The sequence below is a fragment of the Xenopus laevis genome, chromosome 1S, assembly GCF_017654675.1.
Source record: "Xenopus laevis strain J_2021 chromosome 1S, Xenopus_laevis_v10.1, whole genome shotgun sequence".
Lineage (NCBI taxonomy): Eukaryota > Metazoa > Chordata > Amphibia > Anura > Pipidae > Xenopus > Xenopus laevis.
Genome location: NC_054372.1, coordinates 117,539,625 through 117,563,978, shown reverse-complemented (window position 1 = coordinate 117,563,978; position 24,354 = coordinate 117,539,625). Strand labels below are relative to the sequence as shown.

Below are 24,354 nucleotides of genomic sequence, written 5' to 3'. Positions count from 1 at the left end.
ATTAAAATAACATTTGAATATTACTCTACATAGATAACAAATAAGTAATTGGTGTTACATCAACTCAGTGCTAAGGTACAAGTTACAAAAAGCAATTCACTTACAATTTAGTAGGGAAAATTATTAATGAGCATGTACAACTAATCTGAAAGAAATTCTTTTTATGAACAAAGACCAGTGTTCAGAGTAAAGAGGAGGGATTTTTTCCAACATTGTATTTATTCTATGTGCATCATGTTTCCTGCATTGCATAGTTTTCTCAACAATGGTGCAGCACAACAGAGACTTCATACAACCAATTGAACTTCATATACCACACTGTCCATGTACAGCCTACAGCAAGAAACTAATTTTACAGGATGATTTTAAGATGTCCCAGTTTCGCTGTTTAAACTTTAAAGCAGATTCTTTGAGATCTGCATCAGCATCCATCATCAAACTTAATGGATAGTTTCTGCTGCAAAGTCACATAATTACTGTGGATGTAAATGCCTTTCTGGTCATATAGCCTTTAGGGAAATGGATTGTAATGAATTGTAAAAAAAAAACAGCTAAGGGAGCTTCTGTTTCAACTGACCAGTATTTATTTTAATTTTTATTAGCCAGCTGCTGCCTTGTCCAAGATACAGCTAATCAGAATATATCGGAAAGTTAGCTTTAGTGGTTTTAATTATGTTAACAAAGCCTCCCCAAAATAAACTTGGCAATTCCCACAAAGATGCAAAAAATTTCAAGCACAAGTGACAGCAAACGTAGGAATTAAAATACTATTTTTAAAGCCGTTACAGTGAAACAATGCACTCTAATAGTCACTTGGACAAGAAAAATGCAGCATTGGATAAAAAATATTTGCGATTCACTTGGAAAATCTGTACATACACTATTGTTATTTCATTTAGATCTGGAAAGACTGTATGTTTCATTTTATAATTGAAAAGTATTTTCAAATACAAGCTTTTAGCCTTTTAACCAAGTCCCCAAAGCTCTAATATAATATGGTTGGTCTCTATAGTTACAGACAAGATTAAAATACAGCTTTTTGCGTGATCATTCAATGGCCCCCTAGACCCCTACAAGTGCCTATACACTTTGAGGCACAGTTATCAAAAGTCAAATTTCGAATTCATATGAGTTTTTAAAAACTCCCATAAACTCCCATGAACTTGAAATTTATTAAAAAAAAATTGAATTTCTTAAACTCGGATGAATAGGATCATCCTGAAAACTCGACTTGAATTTTTTCTCAGAAAAAACTTGAATGTCAGGAAGGCTGTAACCAACCAACAAGGACATCTCCCATTGACTAAAACAGCAATTCGGCAGGTTTTAGGTGGCGAATAGTCAATTTTGAGTTCTTAAAGGGCCAGTGTATGGTAAATCTCAAAAATGCAATTCAAATTTTTTAAAAAACTGGTATTTGACAGTTTTGCCCATCTGCCCCTTAATGTAGACATTGACAATTAGTAAAAAAACTGGAATATATTATTGTTATGTTTATTATATATTAATATTATTTACCTTGCAATCTCAGACTTTACATAGGGACAGAAATGAAAGCACAATTATATCTGGGCCCCTCTTTAAAAGAAAGAGAACACCTCTCTAATTCTTGCATTGGTTCTATAATATACAACATAACCAATAGCTTACATCTTAAACCCAAGCATTAGAAAGTTTTCTGTGTACCAAGCTGTCTTGGTTAATTTTCTTCAAAATCTATGCAAGTCGTCTATTTATGAGCTTTGTGTTTTATGTTCAATCAACTATGTAAACTATTATCCTCTTTACCGCAAGAAAGCACACTTTCTAAAGCCTATCCTTTTTCATAAGCCAACTTCAATAAGAAATTACAAAAACAAATGCTACTCTTATAACGCTCTTCCCAAGACATCCTTGGGATCCAACAACACAAGTTGAATAATTATGAGAAAAGAATAGTACAGTCCTAGTGGTGACAAAATCATCAATAAATCTAAATCCTTTTTATGTGTCTAGATTGCATTCAGGATGATGAATATAACACATTGAGATTCACAGATGGCTGCCTCCTGGCTATTGTAAATGATTATCATGTCTTCAAGTCTTGATGTCTACAAGCAGTAGTCATCCTTGATAGATGGAAGCATTTTAGTGTTTTATGCCAATGAAATAATCAGCAACACATATAGTAAGTCAAGATGCAACAAAAGAACATGTTTAAGGATCATGTTTTTTCTACAGATCTTCGTTTACTGTACAGGAACTTTACAGTACCTCTAACTAAAATATGTTTTTCGTTTAACGTTTCTTATGTATTAGACCTGCTATCACCTTAATTATGCTCTAGGATGTTGTATTATCTTAATTTAAGGCAGTACTTAAAAGTTAATAATAATAATAATATTCTAAAAACATGCTCATTTCAATATAAGTTCAAGATTTAGAGTTTGGGTTGCTACCTTTGCAAAAATAGTAAAACAGGATAGGTCAGTGACATCAGGGGTCAAAGCAGTAACATGTGAGGCCAAGTTCACAACATGTCTTTGTGTTACTTAGGGGCTGGGCTGTGACATTGTTAGTGGGTATTTGCCAGATTTTTGTTTGGGTGTTGCACTGTTGAAGCGTAAATGGGCAGGTGTGAAACAAATAGCCCTTAAAAAAATCAAACTGTTCAGCTAAAGCAGTGTAGGTGGCAATCCTAATTCACATAGAATATAAGGTATATAGATCTAAGGTAAGCATATACATTATTAGATGCATGACAAAAGTATTTTGAAAAAACATGCAATGCCTAATTCACATTATAACATATCCATGTTGTATGATTATGGCATATTGTATACAATCCATTGAGCAGTTTCAAGAGTTCCTATAAGTTACACTGCAACTTTTTAAATTTTTAAGATCTAATGGCCAGGGTCTGCTTTACCTACTGACCCTTCAAAGCTAGTTGCTGATTGGCTGCCACTAGCAACAGCACTATAAAAAGGGAACATTCCCCCTCACCAAGCCTCCCTCATTACTTTACAATCGTATAGCTAATAATAAAAGGGGTTAAAACTATAATCACTTTATAGTACATATAATTTAAGAAACATATTTGTGTTTTTTGAGTTATTAAGGTTTTTATTCAGCAGATCTTCAGTTTGCAGTTCCAACAATCTGGTTGCTAGGGTACAAATTACCCTCCTAGCAACACACAGACAAAGCTACACTGGAGTGGTTTAAAAACAAGAACCTTAACATCTTAATAAATGGCCAGACCTCAATCAAATTAAGAATTTGTGACAATTGGTTTACCAACTGCGCTAACCAAACTTTCAATTATGCAAAGAAGTTGGAGCAAAAATGAAAGGATTCAGATAAGCAAATTATTAACGAAAAATATATTAATTTTAGTTCTAGCCTGTAATAAAACAAAATGTTTAGCTTAACTGTGCTTAATGTGAAGCCACTGAATATAAACAAACATTACACATTATAGCACCGAAAGTGTTACAGTTGTTGAACTACCAAAAGGCAATGCAAGCTGGAAGAGATTTACAGAGCAGCAAACATTTACCCAGTATTCTCTGCTCAATTCTTTAGATGTATGATTCCTCATAAAACAAGCTTTTGTTGTCAAGAGACACATTTCCATACCAGCTCAAGTTTATATTTCTTAAACTGCTTTAACTAGTGAAGTAGCTGTTTGTTATTTTTTATGGAGCAATGGAGAGGAGGGTTTACTGGCCTGATGATGAACAAGATGTAACTCATTTCTAGTGAATAGTATTCTAAGAGAAATGTAGGGTCCTATAGGGATACAGGCCCTATAGAGTTAATCTTTTCACCATTTCCTTGGGTTATTGGGTAGAATCCCTGTTACAGAATAACCTTTACAGTGATAGGCTGAGAGATTTGGTGACACTGCTCTGACACACTCCTATATAGTGTGTGCAGGGAGTGGCCTCTTCCTCTTTTGCCTCTGGATGTGATTCCAGCTGGATGTGCTCAGGGGGACTGAGTGCAATAGGCCCAGAAGAAGGCATGTGTCCAAGTCGGGGACCAGGTAACCCCGTGAATGAGGAACAGATATACTAGGGCAGACTTGTCATAGTCTCTCTAGGAGAGAAAGGCAGATAGGATAGAGAGAAAGAGCAGCTGAAGCTCCAACAAGGATTTGCAGTAAGGGAGTAGCTTCCCAGAGGTTTTATGTGTTGCCTCCAGTCAGGGACCTCAGTGAAGAGGGACTGTAGGGTAGAAGCTGCTTCCTGACAACTTCCAGGAGGGAAAGGTTGTACTGCAATTGCCTGTGTACTCTCTGTGTGAGCCTGCCTTTGATCTGTGTGAACTCTCAATATGCTGTTTTCCTCAACTCCTGCGTGAGTATTAAACCTGTGGTCATTTGCCCTTTTTGGCATAATAAACTGTTCCTGATTGTTAAGAACCTCCTGGCGCCCAAGTTGTTTTTGTGTGCACAGTAGCCTGGGGGGGATGTAGTTGCACTACACCATAGAGGGAACACTTCCACTTAGCGAAGGCCCTGCCCTGGGTGTAAGTCGCGTGTAACCCATGCTCTAGTAAGCTAGCTGGTGAATTAACCCCGAGTGGCCCAAATAGGTGTTACATTTGGCTGCCCAACGTGGGGCATTAACCCTTTAATTACCAGGCTGTGCAATTTTTGCTATTTTGAGTAGTGTCTCTTTAAATTTTGCTGACAGGCTGCCAGACCAGATAGGCAAAGGGCAGTCCTGCACGCAATGTCCATTTTTTTATGTGAGCGCATGTTAGGCCGTGGGTTCGGGCTTGGAGGATTACCCTTTCACACCTGCGCCACTACTAGTCACGCCAGGCGAGATTTCACTGGTGACCATTTGTTCCCGCGCAAGAGGTTTTTCGCGCGCTTGGATGGGAGGAAGATGGATGTCCCGGATGGAGCCATTTCCTGCTCATGTGTGATCCCGGATCATGGATCTGGAAGAGGAGAACCTGGAGGATGGATTCTTCTGTGTTTGCTACAGCTCTTCTATGGACTCCTGCAGAGTGAGATGCCTAGAGTGCTGCATGCTTGTTTTTTTGTGGCTGGAAGGACTGCTGGACTAAGTGGGTTCTAATTCAGGACTATTGATCCCCACCACAACTCTTCTGCCTTGTTTCTGCACTTCAAGGATGACCTGTGTGGACCCTTGGGAGGAAAGAAAGTATTGGCGTATAATAAAGTTGACCAACTGCAACTGTTATTATATAATGTTGATACAGTATTGTGTATGCTGTGTGTTTTTCCTTTGCAGTGACCATTGTTACCAGGTATGCCTAGGAGAGGATACCAGAACTGGATGTGATGGTACTGTAAATTGAAATGTTGGGGATTGTTAAACCATTGTCAGGAGAAATGGGTTTTTTTCCCCCGGGTGAATGTAGGGCCCTATAGGGATGCTAATTATTTGAGGTCAGCAAATCTCTTTTTTGTTTATTGTCTTCATTGCATAAATATTAGGAACTCCTTGCTCTAGAACCAGTTACCTGGTGTGTATTTGCTACTGCTCCTCCTAGTTGAGCCACAGCAGTCAGTGTGTTTTTGGTCTAGTGGTTAATGTCTGTTATATTTTGGGTAGCCGAGGATGAGTAGATTAGAGTGCTTTATTAGCAGGCTCATGCAGGCATTACATAACAGTAACTTTCACTTTTAAGCTGTCAGGAAGTATGCACAGTGTAAGTCTGGGCACAGTGACATCTACAAAATTAGAGTTTAATAATAACTAGCGAAGGATGGACTTATATTTTCCTTTAGTAGAAGAATTATATTTTATATAATACATTGCTGTTTTACACTTAAGGTCTCAAAAAGTAAAAAAAAAATATATAAATTGAGTACACATCAATTAATTATGTTAAAAACATTAATATTGGGTATGTATTGTGCCAGTTACTTTGGCTGCTTTGGAAAGCCTAATATATTAACATTGTTAACATTGTTTATTTTGCTTGGGACAGACTTTGAAATATTTTATTTACCAGCGCTAGTAAAAGTACAATGCATTAATTTGATTTACACCAGTGCTAATTAATGTTCCTAATGTACAGTTTATACAGCCAAGACCTTAAACTAAAGTAAACATTGTTTTTCACTTTTTGGCTGCTGTGAATGAAAACTGTTTCTGCATGCACAGGAAACCCAGCCAGCCATACTTAACAAATTCATTTTTCTTCACTGGATCCGAGTGTGTAATATTAATCCCTTCAATGCCTGAACAATGCATGAGAGGCAACATTACAGTTGATTGTTTTTGTAACTCTAGTGTAAGAAACACTTTATATATAAAGTACATTTTTGTAGTTTATTATAGTTGTTTCAATCAATAATGTATATATATTATAATCTAATCCGTGTGCTAAACATTGACTTCTTTACAGTTACAATGCGTGTTTATTTTATTAAATTCTACAACACATGCATATATTTTAGAGTTTTTCAAGTTTTTGGCACACACATATCAAAGCTACTTGTCACATGTACTTCTAAGAACTCAGACCTAAGCTATAAAACAACAGAAGTATTCCAATTTCTCCTGCTCCTCAAAAAAATAAAATGTCAATAATTTTAGTCCTAAACCAAATGATAAACACTAGAGAGCTGAGTTACCAAATTAGGCATATCCCCAATAACCCAATAATTTTTATGATTCTACTGATAAGCAAACATCTGATTTGGTTTGGTTGGTTCAATATCACAAGAAGAACAATTAAGCATGTATGAACTTCTGCATTATGTATATACTGTAGCACAGGTGTGTCCAAAAGGTAGATTGGGATCTACCAGTAGACCTTTAGTTGGTGATCAGCAGATGTCAAGACACTGTCAACAAACAACTTGTCTAAATTACCCTTCTGTTTTATTCTTTTCATTCAGATATTTATTATGTAACGGTTACCAAAGAAATAGTTGTTTTTTAAATATAGTAATATAAATACTCTTGTAAATCATTATAATATTTAAGTAATATTTTCCATGGAACAGAATGCTAATTGATATTATGGATGTAGATCATAATGGGACATCATCACTAAAAGAACATCCCGCATGTTTATTGATAAATGTATTCATTTATTCGTAAAAATGATTTATAATCAGGTGACGTGGAAAAAAGGTCTAATTGTAGCAACTCCATTGTACCATAGCACTTTACAGAGGTTATTTAGATCAGTCCCTGCTCTAGTGGAGCTTACCTCCAATGCTCAGATACACTTGGGTCAGTTTCATCAGGAGCCTCTGGCTACTTGACTTCCCATGTAAAGAAGATTAGCCAAACAACACAGGCCTGTGTTGTTTGGCTAATCTTCTTTACAGATATTGCTGGGAGAGGCGCCGACCCCTCCAGCCAGCACCGGGCAACTATTACCAGGAGAGACCCAGGGGAAATTAGGTATATTTTTTGCTACTTGACCTCCCATCCCCTGCTCTTTTGGCAGCAATTGCCAGCCGTTGGCTCAGGTATGCATGTTTCTAGTTGTTAATTGCTGAAAGAGCGCAGGGGAAACAAAGTCAAGTGGCCAGACATTTAAACCGACATATCACCTCTGCAGATCTGATTCTCCATACAGGTACATGAGACGTAGGGTCTCCTTGGTGCAGCTGTTGTAGTGGTGCCTGTGGGGGAGTCCTAGTATTAATGTTTGGCTTTCATTCTTCTTTAACCTACCAGTATGCTTTAAGACTATAAGAGAAAATCACAGCACATGGAGGAATCTCATGGAAACTATGAAAACATTCCAAAGTATAATGTCTCCAACCCTGCAATGCAGCAATACTATAAACTGAGCCACAGAAAACAATCAAGAACATGAAAACATATATGGGGATTTGCATTAGGGTAAAACTAACCTGCAAATTCTATTTGTCTGCTGCACACAATTTGTGTGTGCTTTAGTGTATAAGTTAGTGGATCCTAGGTGAACCATTGTTTCAGAAAATGTGTCAGTTAATGCCTAATGAAATTGTTAAAATGACCCAATCCTGGTTTTCAATTTCAAATGTGCCTTTTATAAAAGAGATTACTGATGACTGTTGACTGACCTGGATCAGTTTCTCTGTATTAGTTTGCCAAGAATATATAGATGTGTTTCAATGCGTTAAAAGTAAGAAAATTAAACATAGATGAAAAGATTTACACCTTGAGCAAGGTACAAAGTGCAAAATGAAGAGGGTGTAAAGAGCCAAATTTACTGCATTTAGCACTTGCACTCTGAGGTGCAACTCTTTGTCCTCCCAGAGTGGAAATCAAAGAGTTTGAACCTAATTCTGTATGCGGTGCTGATTGCTTCAGACCTTAATTTGTACATCATCATTTTAAGTGTGCAATCTGAGAAGCCACAGGAGGCTCAAAACAATGTCATTATGGAAGTAGCTAAGTGTGGGGCATGGGCTCCCTTGTGCCTGATGTTGCTGCACTGTGCTCCTTGTTCCGCACATTTGATTTGATGCAGAGCTCAGTAACAGCTCTTTAAAGTCTAGGTAAAACTCTTAAGTGGACAAAGTTGTAAGGAGAACAAATGTGTGGCCCTCGGTGCTGCTGCAGTAGTCCCTAGTCCTTTGTAAACGAGGCCCCTATACATTCATATGAAAAAGTTTGGAAACCTCTCTCAGACTGCATAATAATTTACTGGTGGTATGTCTTTCATTCCCCAGGAACATTTCCAGGGAACCCCTCTCAGACTGCATAATAATTTACTGGTGGTATGTCTTTCATTTCCCAGGAACATCTGAGTACTGAACAAATAATATTTTTTTTAAATATTCATAACTGTTTATTAAGGACAGTGCGAGGGGAAAAATATGTTAGCAACAAGCAGGTCAATTCATGCCGGCTGCTTTGCTAAGGAAGGATGTGGGTGCGTAACAATATACATATATAATTCAGTGCTTGGAAAAATCCAAACATACTAAATAGAAAAAACATGCTAAATAGAAAAATACATGCTAAATAGAAAAAAAAGAATTTTAGTGAAGCAGTATTCAGTTGTATGAAATTACATCAAATGTGAAAAACTGACTGTGCAAAAATGTGGGCACCCTTGTAATTTTGCTAATTTGAATGCATGTAACTGCTCAATATTGATTACTGGCAACACCAAATTGGTTGGATTAGCTTGTTAAGCCTTGAACTTCATATGCAGGTGTGTCCAATTACTAGAAAAGGTATTTAAGGTAGCAAATTGCAAGTTGTGCTTCTGTTTGACTCTCCTCTGAAGAGTGACAGCATGGAATGCTCAAAGCAACTATCAAAAGATCTGAAAAAAAGATTGCTCAGTATCATGGTTTAGGGGAAGGCTACAAAAAGCTATCTCTGAGGTTTAAACTGTTAGTTTGAACTGAAAGGAATGTAATAAGGAAATGGAAGGCCACAGGCACAGTTGCTGTAAAACCCAGGTCTGGCAGGCCAAGAAAAATACAGGAGCGGCAAAAGCGGATACAGACAACCCAAAGATCACCTCCAAAGACCTGCAAGAACATCTTGCTGCAGATGGTGTGTCTGTACATCATTCTACAATTCAGTGCAATTTGTACAAAGAATATCTGTATGGCAGGGTGATGAGAAAGAAGCCCTTTCTGCATTCACGCCACAGAGTCGCTTGTTGTATGCAAAAGCTCATTTAGACAAGCCACAGTCATTTTGGACTTATGAGACAAAAATTTAGTTATCTGGTCATAACAAAAAGCACTGGTGCATGGTGGAAAAAGAACACCGCATTTGTCCACCTGCTACCTACTGTCAAGGGACTGGTGCCCTTTTTCGAGTCAGATGAATTCAACCCAATATCAACAAGTTCTTCACGATAATGTTCAAGCATCAGTCACAAAATTTAAGTTGCAGGGGTTGGATATTCCAACAAGACAATGACCCTTAACACACTTCGAAAATTACAAAGGCATTTATGCAGAGGGAGAAGTACAATATTCATATATATCACAATACCCGACTTGAATATCATCGAAAATCTATGAGATGATTTGAAGCAGGCAGTCCATGCTTGGCAGCCATCAAATTTAACTGAACTGGAGAGATTTTGTACGGACTAATGGCCAAAAATACCGCCATCCAGAATTCAGACACTCATTAAAGGCTATAGGCGGTGTCTAGAGGCTGTTCCATTTGCAAAAGGAGGCTCAACTAAGTATTGATGTAAAATTTCTGTTGGCGTGCCAAAATGTATGCACCTGTCTAATTTTGTTATGATGCATATTGCATGTTTTCTGTTAATTCAATAAACTTTATGTCACTGCTGAAATACTACTGTATCTATAAGGCATGTTATATATTAAAAGGAAGTTGCTACTTGGAAAGCTCAGCCAATGATAATAAAATCCAAAGAATTAAGAGGGGTTCCCAAACTTTTTTCATATGACTGTATATGTTAATATAATACAAAGGGGCACATTTACTAAGGGTCGAATTTCGAAGTGCTAAAACTTCGAAATTCGACCATCTAATTTTTGTTTGAATTTAGCTATTTCCAATCGAATTAAAATCGTTCGATCAATCTTAGAAATCATTCGAAACAAACAATTTAATCGATCGATCAATTTTCAAAAAAAAAAACTTTGACTTTTAAAAACTTAGGTTCTAGGAGGTCCCCATAGGCTAACATAGCAATTCGCAGGTTGAAGGTGGTGAAGTGTCGAATTCAAAGTTTTTTAAAGAGACAGTATTTAGATTTTCGGATGGTCAAATTTGTGAAGTATTTTCAATTCAAATCGAATTTTGGCCTATTCGATGGTCAAAGTACCCAAAAATTACTTCGAAATTCAAAGTTTTTGAATTTGAAAATTCACTTCGAATTCACTTTCGAACTAAATGTGCCCCAGAGTGTCCATTAATGTTTCACTTAAAACATAAGGCCTGTAGAATTCCCATATGCTAATGTCTCTGCTGATTTTAAACCTTACTTGACAGCATAATAGTAGTGTCCCACAAAGATGACACTATAATTATCTGGCAAATTTAGTAAAAAAAAACACCAAAGCACGTAGATTGTGTAGGTTAAGGCAACAAGGAGTCACAATTCTTCAAGTATGATACATCCATGTCATTATGGATTACATGACATAAGACTTCCCATATAAAATTCAATCCAAACAAAATCAACTATGACATCCCTGATGAAAGCAAATGCCATTTACTATAAAAAAAGTAAAAAAAAAAAATGATAAACTTGGCATATAAATTTAAATCAAATGCAATATGATCCTGTACCACTGCCATGGTCAATCCATCATTCACAAGCAACTGGCTTGTTTTTAACTGCAAAATAAAAATATATCCACATGATCAAATATAACCTGTACCCAAAGTATTACATTTTGGTCCATTTTGGCACAAACAAAAATGTTACTTAGGGTTATATGAAAGACCATGAAAATGTGAAGGACGTGTGAAGGTATGCAACGTGTGTTCTAAATTAACAGTATTCATAATACATATTTTATAACACAAAAAACTCAAATTACATGTGATTTACCTAAGCAGATACAAATGAGCGAAGATGCCTAGCTGAGTAGCGTCTAATTTATTGAATTTATTGAATGCAAATCATTTGCTTGTGTATGAGCAACAGACAAAGGGAACCCCGAAAGTAACTCAATTTATTCTATGCTGGTATTAATCCTAGGGTATTAACCAGTTGCAAGTACAGAGAATGGTACTGACACAAACACCTTTGTGGATAGTGGTTTAACTGCACATACTTTTGCTTACATTTGCAACTTGCACTAATATGTGCATTTTATAAATGTATAAAAATGCTTGCCTGCATTGAAAACTTTACAACAGAGTGATTCCAGTGTCAGATGACTATAATATTATGTTGATAAGAGTGTAACCAATGCCTGAATTTTAATATGCCCTTATGAGTCATTAAAAACCCTAGGGGAAGCAAGGCATCAGGGTGGGTGTGATGACATCAGGGGCAGGCACAATGATATTGGATGGGGTTATGACGCTGGGGATTTTGCATCATTTTGATGCAATTAGCTGTGTTTCTGTACAGTTGATTCTAAAACTGCAGTACAAAATGATACACAATTACACTACAAAATATACATAAAGTAGTGAAAAAAGACAAAGTCCATCAAGTTCAACCTCTCCAAATGAGAACCCAGCATCCATACACACAACTCTCCATACCTTCACATAAATTACATATACCCATATCTATACTATAGAGTTTAGTATTACAATAGCCTTTGATATTATGTCTGTCCAAGAAATCATCTGAGCCATTATTAAAGGCATTAACAGAATCAGCCATCACAACATCACCCAGCAGTACATTCCACAACCTCCCTGTCCTCACTGTAAAAAACCACCTACGTTGCTTCAAGTTCTTTTCTTCTAGTCTGAAAGGTTGTCCTCTGGTACGGTGATCCTCTTTATGGGTAAAAAGGTCCCCTGCTATTTGTCTATAATGTCCTCTAATGTACTTGTGTAAAGTGTAATCATGTTCCCTCGCAAGCACCTTTTTTCCAGAGAAAACTGCCCCAACCTTGACAGTCTACCCTCATAACTTAAGTCTTCTGTCCCTCTAACCAGGTTAGTTACACGTCTCTACACTCTCTCCAGCTCATTTATATCCCTCTTAAGGACTGGAGTCCAAAGCTCCACTGCACACTCCAGGTCAGGCCTTACCAGGGACCTACAGTTAGGTCCATAAATATTTGGACAGACATGCAATTAACCTATTAGGACAGACACAACTCACATTTTAATGCAATCTTTTTTTTTCATCCGTTGAGTTAATGCCCTTTTTTATGCAAGACAGATCTTTATTTGCTTTAGTAGCCACAGAATGACACTGCCCAGAATTAGACAATGTGTTATATTTTGATAAGAGTTAACATTGTGATGCAGCTTACTGTCAGCTAATTTAGATTTTAGTGCTGTACAGACATGCAATAAACCTATTAGGATATCCAACAACCAATAAAAAAATGTATTTGCGAGTGTAAGTTGTTCTGCAGTTTAGGTAACAGCACAAATCAAGATATTTCATCTGGATAGTATACTATATAATATGTTGTGGTCACAAGTGTTACACAGTCTACTAGAGAGGGGTCAGAGATATCAGCTGCTTCGTTCCATGTATAGCCGTGTCTCCAAGCATTATAGAATATAAAGAAAATCGCCCTATAAAATCAGAAAACTAAACACTGGGAAGTAGGTAAACAGAAATCCAGGTTTCAAGTGAAATTAACCAATAAAAACTATAAAGCAATAGATTATACAAGCCCATATACATAAATGTGCAGTACCTACATTTTATGAGCTAATGCAATCCTGCCTTTTTTCTCCCTGAGCACTTAGCACAGAAGGGAAAGCACTCATCAAAGGCACCTTAGAACATAGTAGTTTTCATGTAAATGTCATTTGGGACATAGATTAGCTGAGCTATACTGCAGCAATCAGGCCATTCTGCAGTGTTTATGTGTTAGCATACAGCAATTGCACCAGGCTTCGCAGTATATACAGTATTGTAGAGCAAATTTAAAGATAAAGCTATAGTTTTCCTTTATGCTGTTATGAAAGACTTCTAAAAATCTATTTGAAGCTGTATGGTCAATCATAACATATGTTTCTGTAATATTAGCCAAATACAGTGCTAATAATTGTTGTTTCTATTTGCCTATTCCTAGTAGGCAAGATATATCAAGTTGGGAATTGTGAATCTGCAATACATAAAGAATTTGTAACTGCATTTTAGCCTATTGTAGAAATGATGGCCCAAGAAACACATCTACCTTACAATTTCAAGTGTGCCGTAATGTAACTTTAAATGTTATATAAAATCTATTTCATTGGGGGGTGGCAACATTTTAGGGACCTTGAGAAATAGATCATAAAGTTTTTTATCCCTTTCAAAGAAAACAGCACCTGACCGTAGATAAATGATGTGTAAATGCTGAAAGGCATTTTTTACCTTTAAATCTTTAGCCCTTTAGCTTTTGGCAATCATGCATACCAGGTTTACTGCACATGAACAAGCAAGAATCTGTCAAGGAATGCCTGGGTCGCCAGGAGAAAGGCAAGTAAAAATATAGTACTCAAACAGTTTTTGCCAGTGGTCAATTAAGTTTTTTTCCAAACAGGAGCACCAGCCCAGGGAAGAAAATGTATCAATTTAATTCACTTTGGGGTGCCTAATACTTTAACATTCCCCAGTGAGATGATCCTTGCATGTCCTTTAAACAGTTTTACCAAATTAAAAAATAAAACGACAACTCTTCCGGGTGTTAAGGTACATTCAGAAGGGGGCCGCATTCCAGATAGGTGGAAGACGTACCTTGAAATTTAAGTATCCATGGGACCTATTCAAAGAATGACAGACTGTGGCTAATTACTAACTTATTACAATATACAAACACACTGAAGATAATTTAATAATGAACATTACTGCAGTAACCCATGGCAAGTAAAAAGGTTATATTTTAAACAGGTGACCAGAAAAAGCTACCTGATTAATCAAAGTGTGCTGCCGGTATCACAGAATGCATTGCATTTAAAGGCGACCTGTCACCCTAAGAAATAATTCCAAATTATTTTCTATCATGTAAGTTTAGCAAAATAAAACTTACTTACACTACATTTATTATTTAAATTTTGTTTCATTCAGTCTTGGAATTACACAATCACAGCATGCAGGCAGGAGTCATTTTGTGGATACTGTTATTAAGACAAGTTGTTTATCACCCCAAAATCTTTTGTATGTGCCTGAATGGGAGACCTAATCCATTGCCCTACACAATTATAAAGTGCGATGAGGGAGGGACAATGTAGGGAGAGCATTGACATCTAGGAAGTGCTGAATGGAAAGTGAAAGTAACTGACTGCCCCACCTCTATTTGGGTTCCATTTTTAATTTGTTATACAGCTTTTTATGTGTAGGTGATGGGTCCACTTTAAACACTGGTCCTAACAAATGTTTTTGAACACATAACCTCAAAAGAGAGGAAAAACCAGCAAAATATAATTCAAAATGTTTTTAAACAAAGGACATCGTTGGTATACAGTATTCTGCAAAAATCTGTTCTCTTGTGTACTCACCTTTTAAACATCCTGCTGGGAAAGCAGCTCCAAACTCCTGATGTTTTGGCTTGGATAACGAGGAGGCCTGTAGATTTGGAGGCTGGGGAACTTGGAATAAAGGCTTTCCATTTGTGATGACTTGCCTCCTGGGACTTAAAACAGGAAAGTGTACGTTGCTCTCACTGCTCTGAGGAGCTACACCACCACCCATAGGCATCTTTAAATATAGGCCACCGTTCGCAGGGCTGGGAGTGGCACTATTGGAGGAAGGGCAGGGAGTTCCTGTATGGACTCTAATGGGGGGGATCTGCTGTCCATTGATCATACTGGGTGCCTGAGAAGATGCTGCTACTCGATGGCTCATATTGCAGGTTCTCCCATTCATTCCGCCTGGTGTTATACTTATCGGCTTTGTTGGTGTGTACGTTTTTTTTTCTACTTTAGTTGATGGTAGTTAGCAGATTGTCCATTTTAGAAAGACTATACCTGAATAAAAAATAGAATTTATATTAAGTATCATTTCTGATATCAGCATATTTATAAAATGCAGATCTAAGCAAGATTGGATTATAAAAAATAAAATAGAGGCATTTTCATTATGAGAAGATTTCTAGAATGTTAAGAGAACATGCTACACATTCAGTAGCTTCTGTAGGCTGCAGTCCTGATGTGCATTCTTTGAACAGCAGTACACTTCACCAAGGGTCGAATATCGAGGGTTAATTAACCCTCGATATTCGACTGGGAATTAAAATCCTTCGACTTCGAATAACGAAGTGGAAGGATTTAGTGCAGATAGTACGATCGAACGATCGCAGGATTATTCCTTCGATCGAACGATTAAATCCTTTGAATCATTCGATTCGAAGGATTTTAATCCAACGCTCGAAGATATATCCTTCGATCAAAAAAACTTAGGAAAGCCTATGGGGACCTTCCTCATAGGCTAACATTGAGTTCGGTAGGTTTTAGATGGCGAACTAGGGGGTCGAAGTTTTTTTTAAAGAGACAGTACTTCGATTATCGAATGGTTGACTAGTCGAACGATTTTTAGTTCGAATCCTTCGATTCGAAGTCGAAGTCGTAGTCGAAGGTCGAAGTAGCCCATTCGATGGTCGAAGTAGCGCAAAAAACACTTCGAAATTCGAAGTTTTTTTACTTTGAATCCTTCACTCGAAGTTAGTGAATCGGCCCCTATGTTTGTTCCTGTACAGTCTTACTGAAATTTTCTAAAAAAAGATCTTGTATTTTTTCAGGGACTGAATACATTGTTTTTATTTGCCTTATTTGCTATCTTTTAGGTTACTTTTATTACGTGTTAAATAGAAGTGATACACAATTGGGCAGATTTATGAAAGGCCGAATTCCGAATTTCTGTGAATTTTTTTTTACTCTAATCAATTTGAATATACTCACAACTCGAATGTAAGGTTATTTAAGAAAAAATTTGAACGTATAATATTCGATCGAATAGTCCCGACCTGAAATTTTTAATCAAAATCAAATTAGAATGGAGATCAGGAAGGCAATTAACATATTCAGATGATTCAACGGACCTCTGTCATTGACTTATAAATTAACTTAATTAGCAGGTTTTAGGTGGCGAATATTCCAATTAAAACTGTTTCCATGGTCAAGGTGTGATAAATAACACATTCAAATTTACATTGAAATTGGGGGTCTAAATTCGAATGTGTGAATTTTGACACCAAAAAACTATTCGAAAATTCGAATTAGAATTTACTATTAGACCTTTATTAAATCTGCCCCTATATGTGAATAGGAATATTATGGCTTAATGGTGTACACTCTGACAGAAAGGGTATTTTATGGTACAATAAAGACCATATAGAAAAGTCAACAATAACTGCATATTAAGATTTTTTAACATTAATCATAGGAAATCCGGAAAATCAAGAGCAAGGTACAGAGTGCAGCATCAGCCGGTATAGGCTAGCCATGTACTTACCACCTGCCATAAGGCCCATTGAGGCCTGTGGCCATTGGTGAACCCTAACTTCCTCTTCATTAAAGGAACAGTAACAACAAAAAATGAAAGTGTTTTAAAGTAATGAAAATATCATGTACTGTTGCCCTGCACTGGTAAAACTGATCTGTTTGCTTAAGAAATGCTACTATAGTTCTTATAAACAAGCTGCTGTGTAGCAATGGCGGAAATTGAAAAAAGGCTACATGGCACAGGTTAAATAGTGGATAACAGATAACACCATTTTCTACAGAGCTTATCTGCTATCTACTGTGTAACCTGAACCTTTTCTCCTTTGAATGGCTGCCCCCATTGATAAATAGGGGGGAAAATCTGAATAGATTTGGTCAGACTATTTTACCGAAAAGTATCAGAAGTTTTCAAACTTCAGTAAATAAGGCCCCTAGTGTGCAAAGTGTGGATTGTGTCCATTTCTGCACATTGCCTTCCTAGCTGTAACTGATCCATAAAGAGTATTTTTTTTTCCTTTTTAACAGGGTTTTACAGGTTTAACATAGGACTAAGTAATGATACCGTACATCTAGTAACAAAGGATTTACAAAATGGTTATAGCTAGTATAACAGAATTTAAATACAACAATCAGGGTTTAGTTTGGCGAGAGGGAGGGAAGGAAAGGGTTGGTCCTGAAATTATGAGGAAAGTGAATAAGAATAAATCACTGGGAACAAAGGGTACAAAAAACATCAAATAAAAATTGTGCCATCACAGGGTTTATTATTTCCCAACAAACTTACACTACATAAATACACATATATTTGTTAGACGTTGTAACTAACAAGCTTTGTAGAAAATTAATGTGTGTATGTTAAAGGGATTCAAATCTAATCATCCATATTTCATTATAGTGTTTATTTATTTTTTTACTCCTACTTTCATTGTGCTGTGTTATTTTGTATCTCATTAGAGGTTTATATTTCACATCTTTATGTGTTTTTCATTTAGGGCTCTTACAGATGAGCATTTTTACCTGCGCTCGCCTGCGTTCCGTTTTTCTGCGTTCAGCCGCAGGGGAGTGCAGGAATAGACGCATTACATTTTTTCCAATGGGGCAGTACTCACACAGGCGCGTGTAGGCGCTGAACGAAGGAAAAATGCAGCATGTTGCGCCTCAACCTGCTTTCGGCGCCTAGACGCGCCTGTGTACAGCCCCATTGGAAAAAATGTAATGCGTCTATTCCTGCGCTCCCCTGCGGCTGAACGCAGAAAATCAGAACGCAGGGGAGCGCAGGTAAAAACGCTCATCTGTAAGAGCCCTAAATGTTAATGATATAAAGAAAAGGTTGAACCTACTTTGTGTTTTAGATACGTTCATTCTGATCCTGAATGTATATATAAAACTCCTACCACAATGCAATGCATGTGGGCAAAGGAATTAGGCTTTTTGCCAGAAAATCAAACTAGCACCACAAAATGTTTTCAGGTATAAGATCTGTTATTGGGTCTGTTTGGGATCTGGGTTTTTTCAGATAAGGATTTTTGGATCACCATTCCTAAAGTCTGCTAAAATCATTTAAACAGTAAAGAAACCCAGCAGGATTGATTTACCATCAATATTAATTCATCCAGCACTGTTACCAATGTCTTGCTCTTACAGAAAAAAATGAATAATTTTTAAAAATGTATTTATTTGCTTAAAATGGACTCAATTGGAGACAGCCTTTCTGGATATCGGGTTACCAGATCCCATAACTCTACCACCTTTTTTCTTACAAATTGATTTAGAGGTACTTTATTAAAACAAAACGTTTATGTCAAGCAAAGTTCCTGCTTAGATGTGCATTTATGCTTACACACAAATTTTGAGGCCAGTACACACGAACAAATGTTGCTGTCCACTAATAATTTAGTGTGAAGGAGTGAAGGGTGCATTCACTTATCTAGATGCAGTGAACAAAGTGCAATCACCGGGTTTTTTTTCAACAATGCCTTTATTCCCAGAATTCCCATGTCTTCATTGACTAAAGTGTTTCCTTTGATGCAACTGCATGCATTTCAGTGTTTGTCATATGAGTGATGTCTGCACCCAATTCTTTAGGAGCAAGGATTTAAAGAGAACCCTGGTTTTACCGACTTCTTTACATACTTAAAATGGACCCTATACAAGATGACCTTTCTGAATTTTAAAGCTTTCTGCATATTGAGTTTCCAGATAAGAGATCCTATACCTGTATAATGCTGCTGCTGCTGCTAAGGGATTACCCTTTCTAATTTAAAAATATCAGCAGGTCAGTATTCAGTGAAAGCTAAACCAGATTTCGAAAAATAAAAACTGAAAATGAAAAATGATTTATTCTAAAAGAAGACATGCTTTTATTATTGGGGTATTCTCAGAAACATTCCTTTTGAAATAAATCTCTGCCTAAGAGTAATTAAAAGTTCACTATTGCTTGAAATATTCCTAGCATCAAAGATTTTAAATATATTTTTAAGTGTTTAAATTATTCATTCATTATTAAATCAGCAGTCATGGACACCAAAGTGGAAACCCTACTTATTAATCATTGTTATAGCGGATGATTGACAGTCTTGCATTATTTAATAATGTAGAAAAACAATATCTGATTGCACACACTTTGTCAGAGGCAGAAGTTCCTGCATAGCCACCGGGCATGTCACATGCCATTGTTTGCTTATATTTTGCTATGGTATAAATGTAAGCAAAATATTTTCTTTTAGCTGCAGCCCTCCAGCAAACTGTATAGCAAAACTTCAGGCTTAGTAATGTTTAGTGTTCATATTTTTCTAGAATTCTGGGTGGCAATCAATAGACATCAATTTTCTATCTAAAGCTAGGTTAATTAATATGGAATATGCATAGTCTGTTATCGTAGTAGCTTTTTCATTATTTCAGAAAACTGAATACATTTTAACAGAATGTACACATTTCTAGGGCAGCAAACAAGTACAATTTCATTGCCCATGTTGTAAGGATCTGCAGTATACTTTTATTTATGAATGGTTCAACTGGCCCTTGTACCCTAATCCACTACTGCAGAACACTGGTTATATAGTTTTTGTCAATATATAGTGATTATTTAGAAGCGCTTATAAGTGCTCACTTGCAAATAGAGCTCTATTTGACATTCATGATAAGCTTCCAGGAGCTTAGCATGAATGCTTAGCATTCTAAGCTTCCATCCAAAAGAGCAAATAGGCTCCCTAAATCTCAATCCAACTGTCAAGTCCCCCCTCCAGGACACTGATCCAGCAACCCCTTGCTCTCAAACTTTTTTAAAGCCCAAAATTCAGCCTCTGTTTTGGAGTTTCCAAATGGAAACATCAAATTGTTGCATTTTCCTCTCCTTGCCACAACCGTTGTGCTACAGTCCACCAAAAAGATAAGCGAGAAACATGTCTGGTTCTCTGATCTGTTTTTTAGCATTAATATGATAATAAAGACTGGTTTCAGCTATAAAAGTTCAGCCCAAACATATCTTTTACTGAAACTATCCCCACTGTGGTCAAATTATATCCAAAGACAACATATCCCACTGCTTTAAACACAGTTAACAATTGAGCTCCGCCCTTTTCAGAACCAGATTGTCAGAGACAATGACCCTGATGGTTAGAAATTTTGTGGTTCTTGCCATTGGTAGAAGCATTCAAGTACCGCCATATTTCTGTACCACAGGCCTGCAAGAAAATCTTCTCCCAGTGTAAAACAAGATAAAGTCTTATTGATAGACGCTTGGTGATGTTTATACTCTTATTTTCCAGCTCTTCCTTATCAATTTAATGTAGTTTGAATTCCAACCTCATATGAGCTGGCCCTAGTAAAGACTTGAGATCTAAGCCACATGCTGATCCAGTTACTTTCTGACATTTAAAGAGAAAAAAAAGGAACACTGTTGTGTAACAAACTGCATTTAATACCCTGTTTTGGCTATTAACTTTGCATTATCTTTAACTCTTGTCCTGAATTTGGGGTTTCCCTAAATTTCAAACTCTCTAAACAGAACACAGAGGCCTAAAACATAATTCTTTTGTCTCAGAACAGTGTAACACCCACCTGAAGAATTTTAAGAAGTGCTTATTTAATGTAATGAAATACTAATGACCGAAAAAACAGCAAATAGGTCATTAAATACAAGCCTTAAACGTGTATTTAGTAAAAAAGAGATTTTGGTGCATACAAGTTATGAATTCAGTAATGCAATACAGTAGTGCAGTCAACGTTCATTCCCTGAGAATAATGTCAGTCTAATGTCATACTCTGTGTAAATATTTTTTTAAAACAACTGAACTGCTTAAAAGTACAAAAAGAAATAAATCTTTTTCAGACTGATAGATTTTTAGTTAGGCTGTAGCAGCCTTAATAGTTCTGTGAAGATCTAAAATAGTTTTAAATTAACGTTTTGGTGTTTTAGACACAGAAACAATTAAGGACAAATTCTACCAATCAAATGTGTCATTCATAACTTCACTCTTCTCTGAAACCTCTATGTAATGCTAAAAATATTAAGTGCATCTCTCACAAAAAGCATCAATATTCTAAGCATAAAACAAATTAATTTCCTATTGAAACTGTTTCAGGAAATTAGTTCTTTTAAGCCCCAGCACAGACATGCAATATATAGTGCAATACAATCTGTTGCAGACTTTAGCGTTGTCCTGGAGGCTTTAGATTTATATACACAGACTTTACCTGAATACAGCTATTGTTAATGAAGTGGCAATCATTTTTTATCTGCACTGAAATCATTTTATTTAACTGCATAAAGACAACTAAATGAATTTGTCTAGGAATGGTGTATTTTATATTCTGAACAGCAGAGAGGTTCAGCAGCCTAATAACAGTAATAACCAAGGCTTTTAGAACTGTCCACAGGAGCTCTCCAACTTGGATCTCATTAAAGGAACAGTAAAATCAAAAAAGTAATAAAAATATAATGCAGTGTTACCCTGCACTGGTAAAACTGATGTTTGCTTCAGAAACACTTTTAAATAAGATGCTGTGAAGCAATGGGAGCAGCCATTCAATAGAGAAAAGGCTCAGGTTACATAGCAGATAACAGATAAGCTCTGTAGAACAAAATGGCGTTATATGTTATCCACTATTTAACCTGTGCCATATAGCCATTGCTACACCACAGCTTGTTTATATCAACTACTGTATATATATATATATATATATATATATATATATATATATATATATATATATATATATATATATATATATATATATATACACACACACACACACACAATGAATATTGAGCATTGGCCCCTTAATTTTATTCTTAAATTAAGGTTTTGAACATTCCAGGTCTTGGGGTTGATATGAAGATCCTGCATTTGCACATCAATCAACTACAGTCAAATCTGATTCCACTTCATATCCTACAACTTATGAAGGGGATGGCAAATAAAGTATGTGTGCATTTGTGTTACAAGCATATATATAGAGTTGTAAAATGGTCAACTTTGCCACAGGTCCTATTCAAAAACAGTATGTATGGGTTCTATTATCAGGGTATTTTCATAATTTGCATCTCTATATCTAAAAGCTGGCCATAGATGCAAAAATATAGTAGTACGAAACTTCTGTGGGCTCAGAATATTAGTCCTGACATTTTTTGTACCATGGCGATCGGTCATTTAATAAAAAATGTCTGAAAATTTCTGTTGGCTAATGATAATATCTTGTATGTATTGCCTATCTGTCCAATATCCATGAGTGACTGGCACTACTATTTCTTGGACATAACTTTGGTACGATTGCTGTCTGTCAATTAATAGCCAGAACATCGTCTGATTTGATATTTTTTAGACATATTTTAAGTTGAAGATTAGTTGTAGATCGTTACATTGAAATAAAGGATCTTTTGTCGTACCAAAAATAAAAGCTGCACAAGCATTAGTCTGCCAAAAATCATTGTAATATTAAATAAGGGCTGTTTTGCCACCAATATGTACCATCAACTACTGTACTGTTTAATTTTTACAAAGAAAAAGGAAATACATTTTTAAATTATTGAATCTATGCCTTTCTGTAATTCAGAGCTTTCTGGATAACAGGTTTCTGGATACCATAACATCATATATATATATATATATGATGATGTGATTCCTTTTTTTTTTGCTTGCTGAATGCATGTGTTGTTGTTTTATTATCCAAATAAAAAAACAAGCTTAGGTTGTGTGGAAAAAAATGTGTTTATGGATAGTTTCTTTTGCTATGAGTGAAATCTGTTTACAGAAATTACAGAACTCTACAAGGAAAAATAAACAGTTAAAGATGTCCATTAAAAATAAAACCAGCTGGTATTTGCGGTATGCTGTATGTTTATGAAAACTTGGACTTGCTTGTTTGTTTGAATCTCTACAAAATGCATGCTGAACTCAGATTACAGATAATTTGGTTAAATTGAAACACATAATTGCTTGTCTTTTTCAGAAAAATGATCTTTAATCAAAACAAAAGACAGAAATGATAAAAGCAGGCCGGGCGTATGGGCTGCAGAAATGTGCAAAGAGCACAAGGACTGCTTTTGACAGGGGGTATAGAATCTAAAGATCATTTAACTTATTACATTGTAGTATTCAGCTTTGCATAATGGGATTGCATACCCTATTTATAAGAAATGCATACACTGACATCGTAGTGTAAAATGAGTATGTTGTGTTCCTTTTGAGCATTTTCGAATATAAAAAGGTGCCAATGTATTCCCTATTTCAGTTTTGTACACATGCCAAAATTCTGTAAGCACCAGTATCACTTATTTATGAACACTAAGGGGTTGTGTTATTTTTTATACATACAAATAATTTCACCTTTTGAAAATGTCACCTTGTATGATTTGTACTCAAAAGTGTAAATGCAAAGATACCTAGAAAGATAGGGACATTAAATGGATGTTGTGTTCTAAATAGAGATACAGTAGGTAGTATATTACCTTTTCATTTGCACACAGTCAAAAAACATTATGGATGCATGATGTATTGTGAATGCAGCATATGAGGCAAGTTGTGCATTTTTACAGGTTTTAATAGAGGTAAGCTGAATCCCTAATTTTTAGGATTCCACTGAATATTGAATCCACACAAAAAGAATTGTCCATATACCAAACAAATCCAAACTATAATCTGCACACGTAATTGAATTTTTTTATTCAAATTGTAACAAATGGAAAAAGGTCATCTTCAGCTGTTAGCTGTCAAGTCTTGATGTATAAGTCTGATTTCCTTATTAAATAAATAGAAGTAAGAACCCACATTCCCCAACTATTTCAAGAATTAATTTGAGAAACTAAAGTGTAAATGGTATAAAGTGCTTGGTGCCACATCAATCCTGCTTCACACTA

The 24,354-nt window shown here is 36.1% G+C and overlaps 1 protein-coding gene across 1 annotated transcript in view; it reads right to left on the bottom strand.

Annotated features, from left to right (window-relative positions):
- glis3.S (GLIS family zinc finger 3 S homeolog) overlaps positions 1 to 24,354 on the bottom strand; it is a 179,894-nt gene that overhangs the window by 142,464 nt on the left and 13,076 nt on the right. The window contains exon 2 of the mRNA XM_018241627.2: positions 15,057 to 15,524. Within this exon, the coding sequence (XP_018097116.1) occupies positions 15,057 to 15,423 (367 nt within the window). The 5' untranslated portion in view covers positions 15,424 to 15,524. The remainder of the gene's footprint in view (positions 1 to 15,056; positions 15,525 to 24,354) is intronic.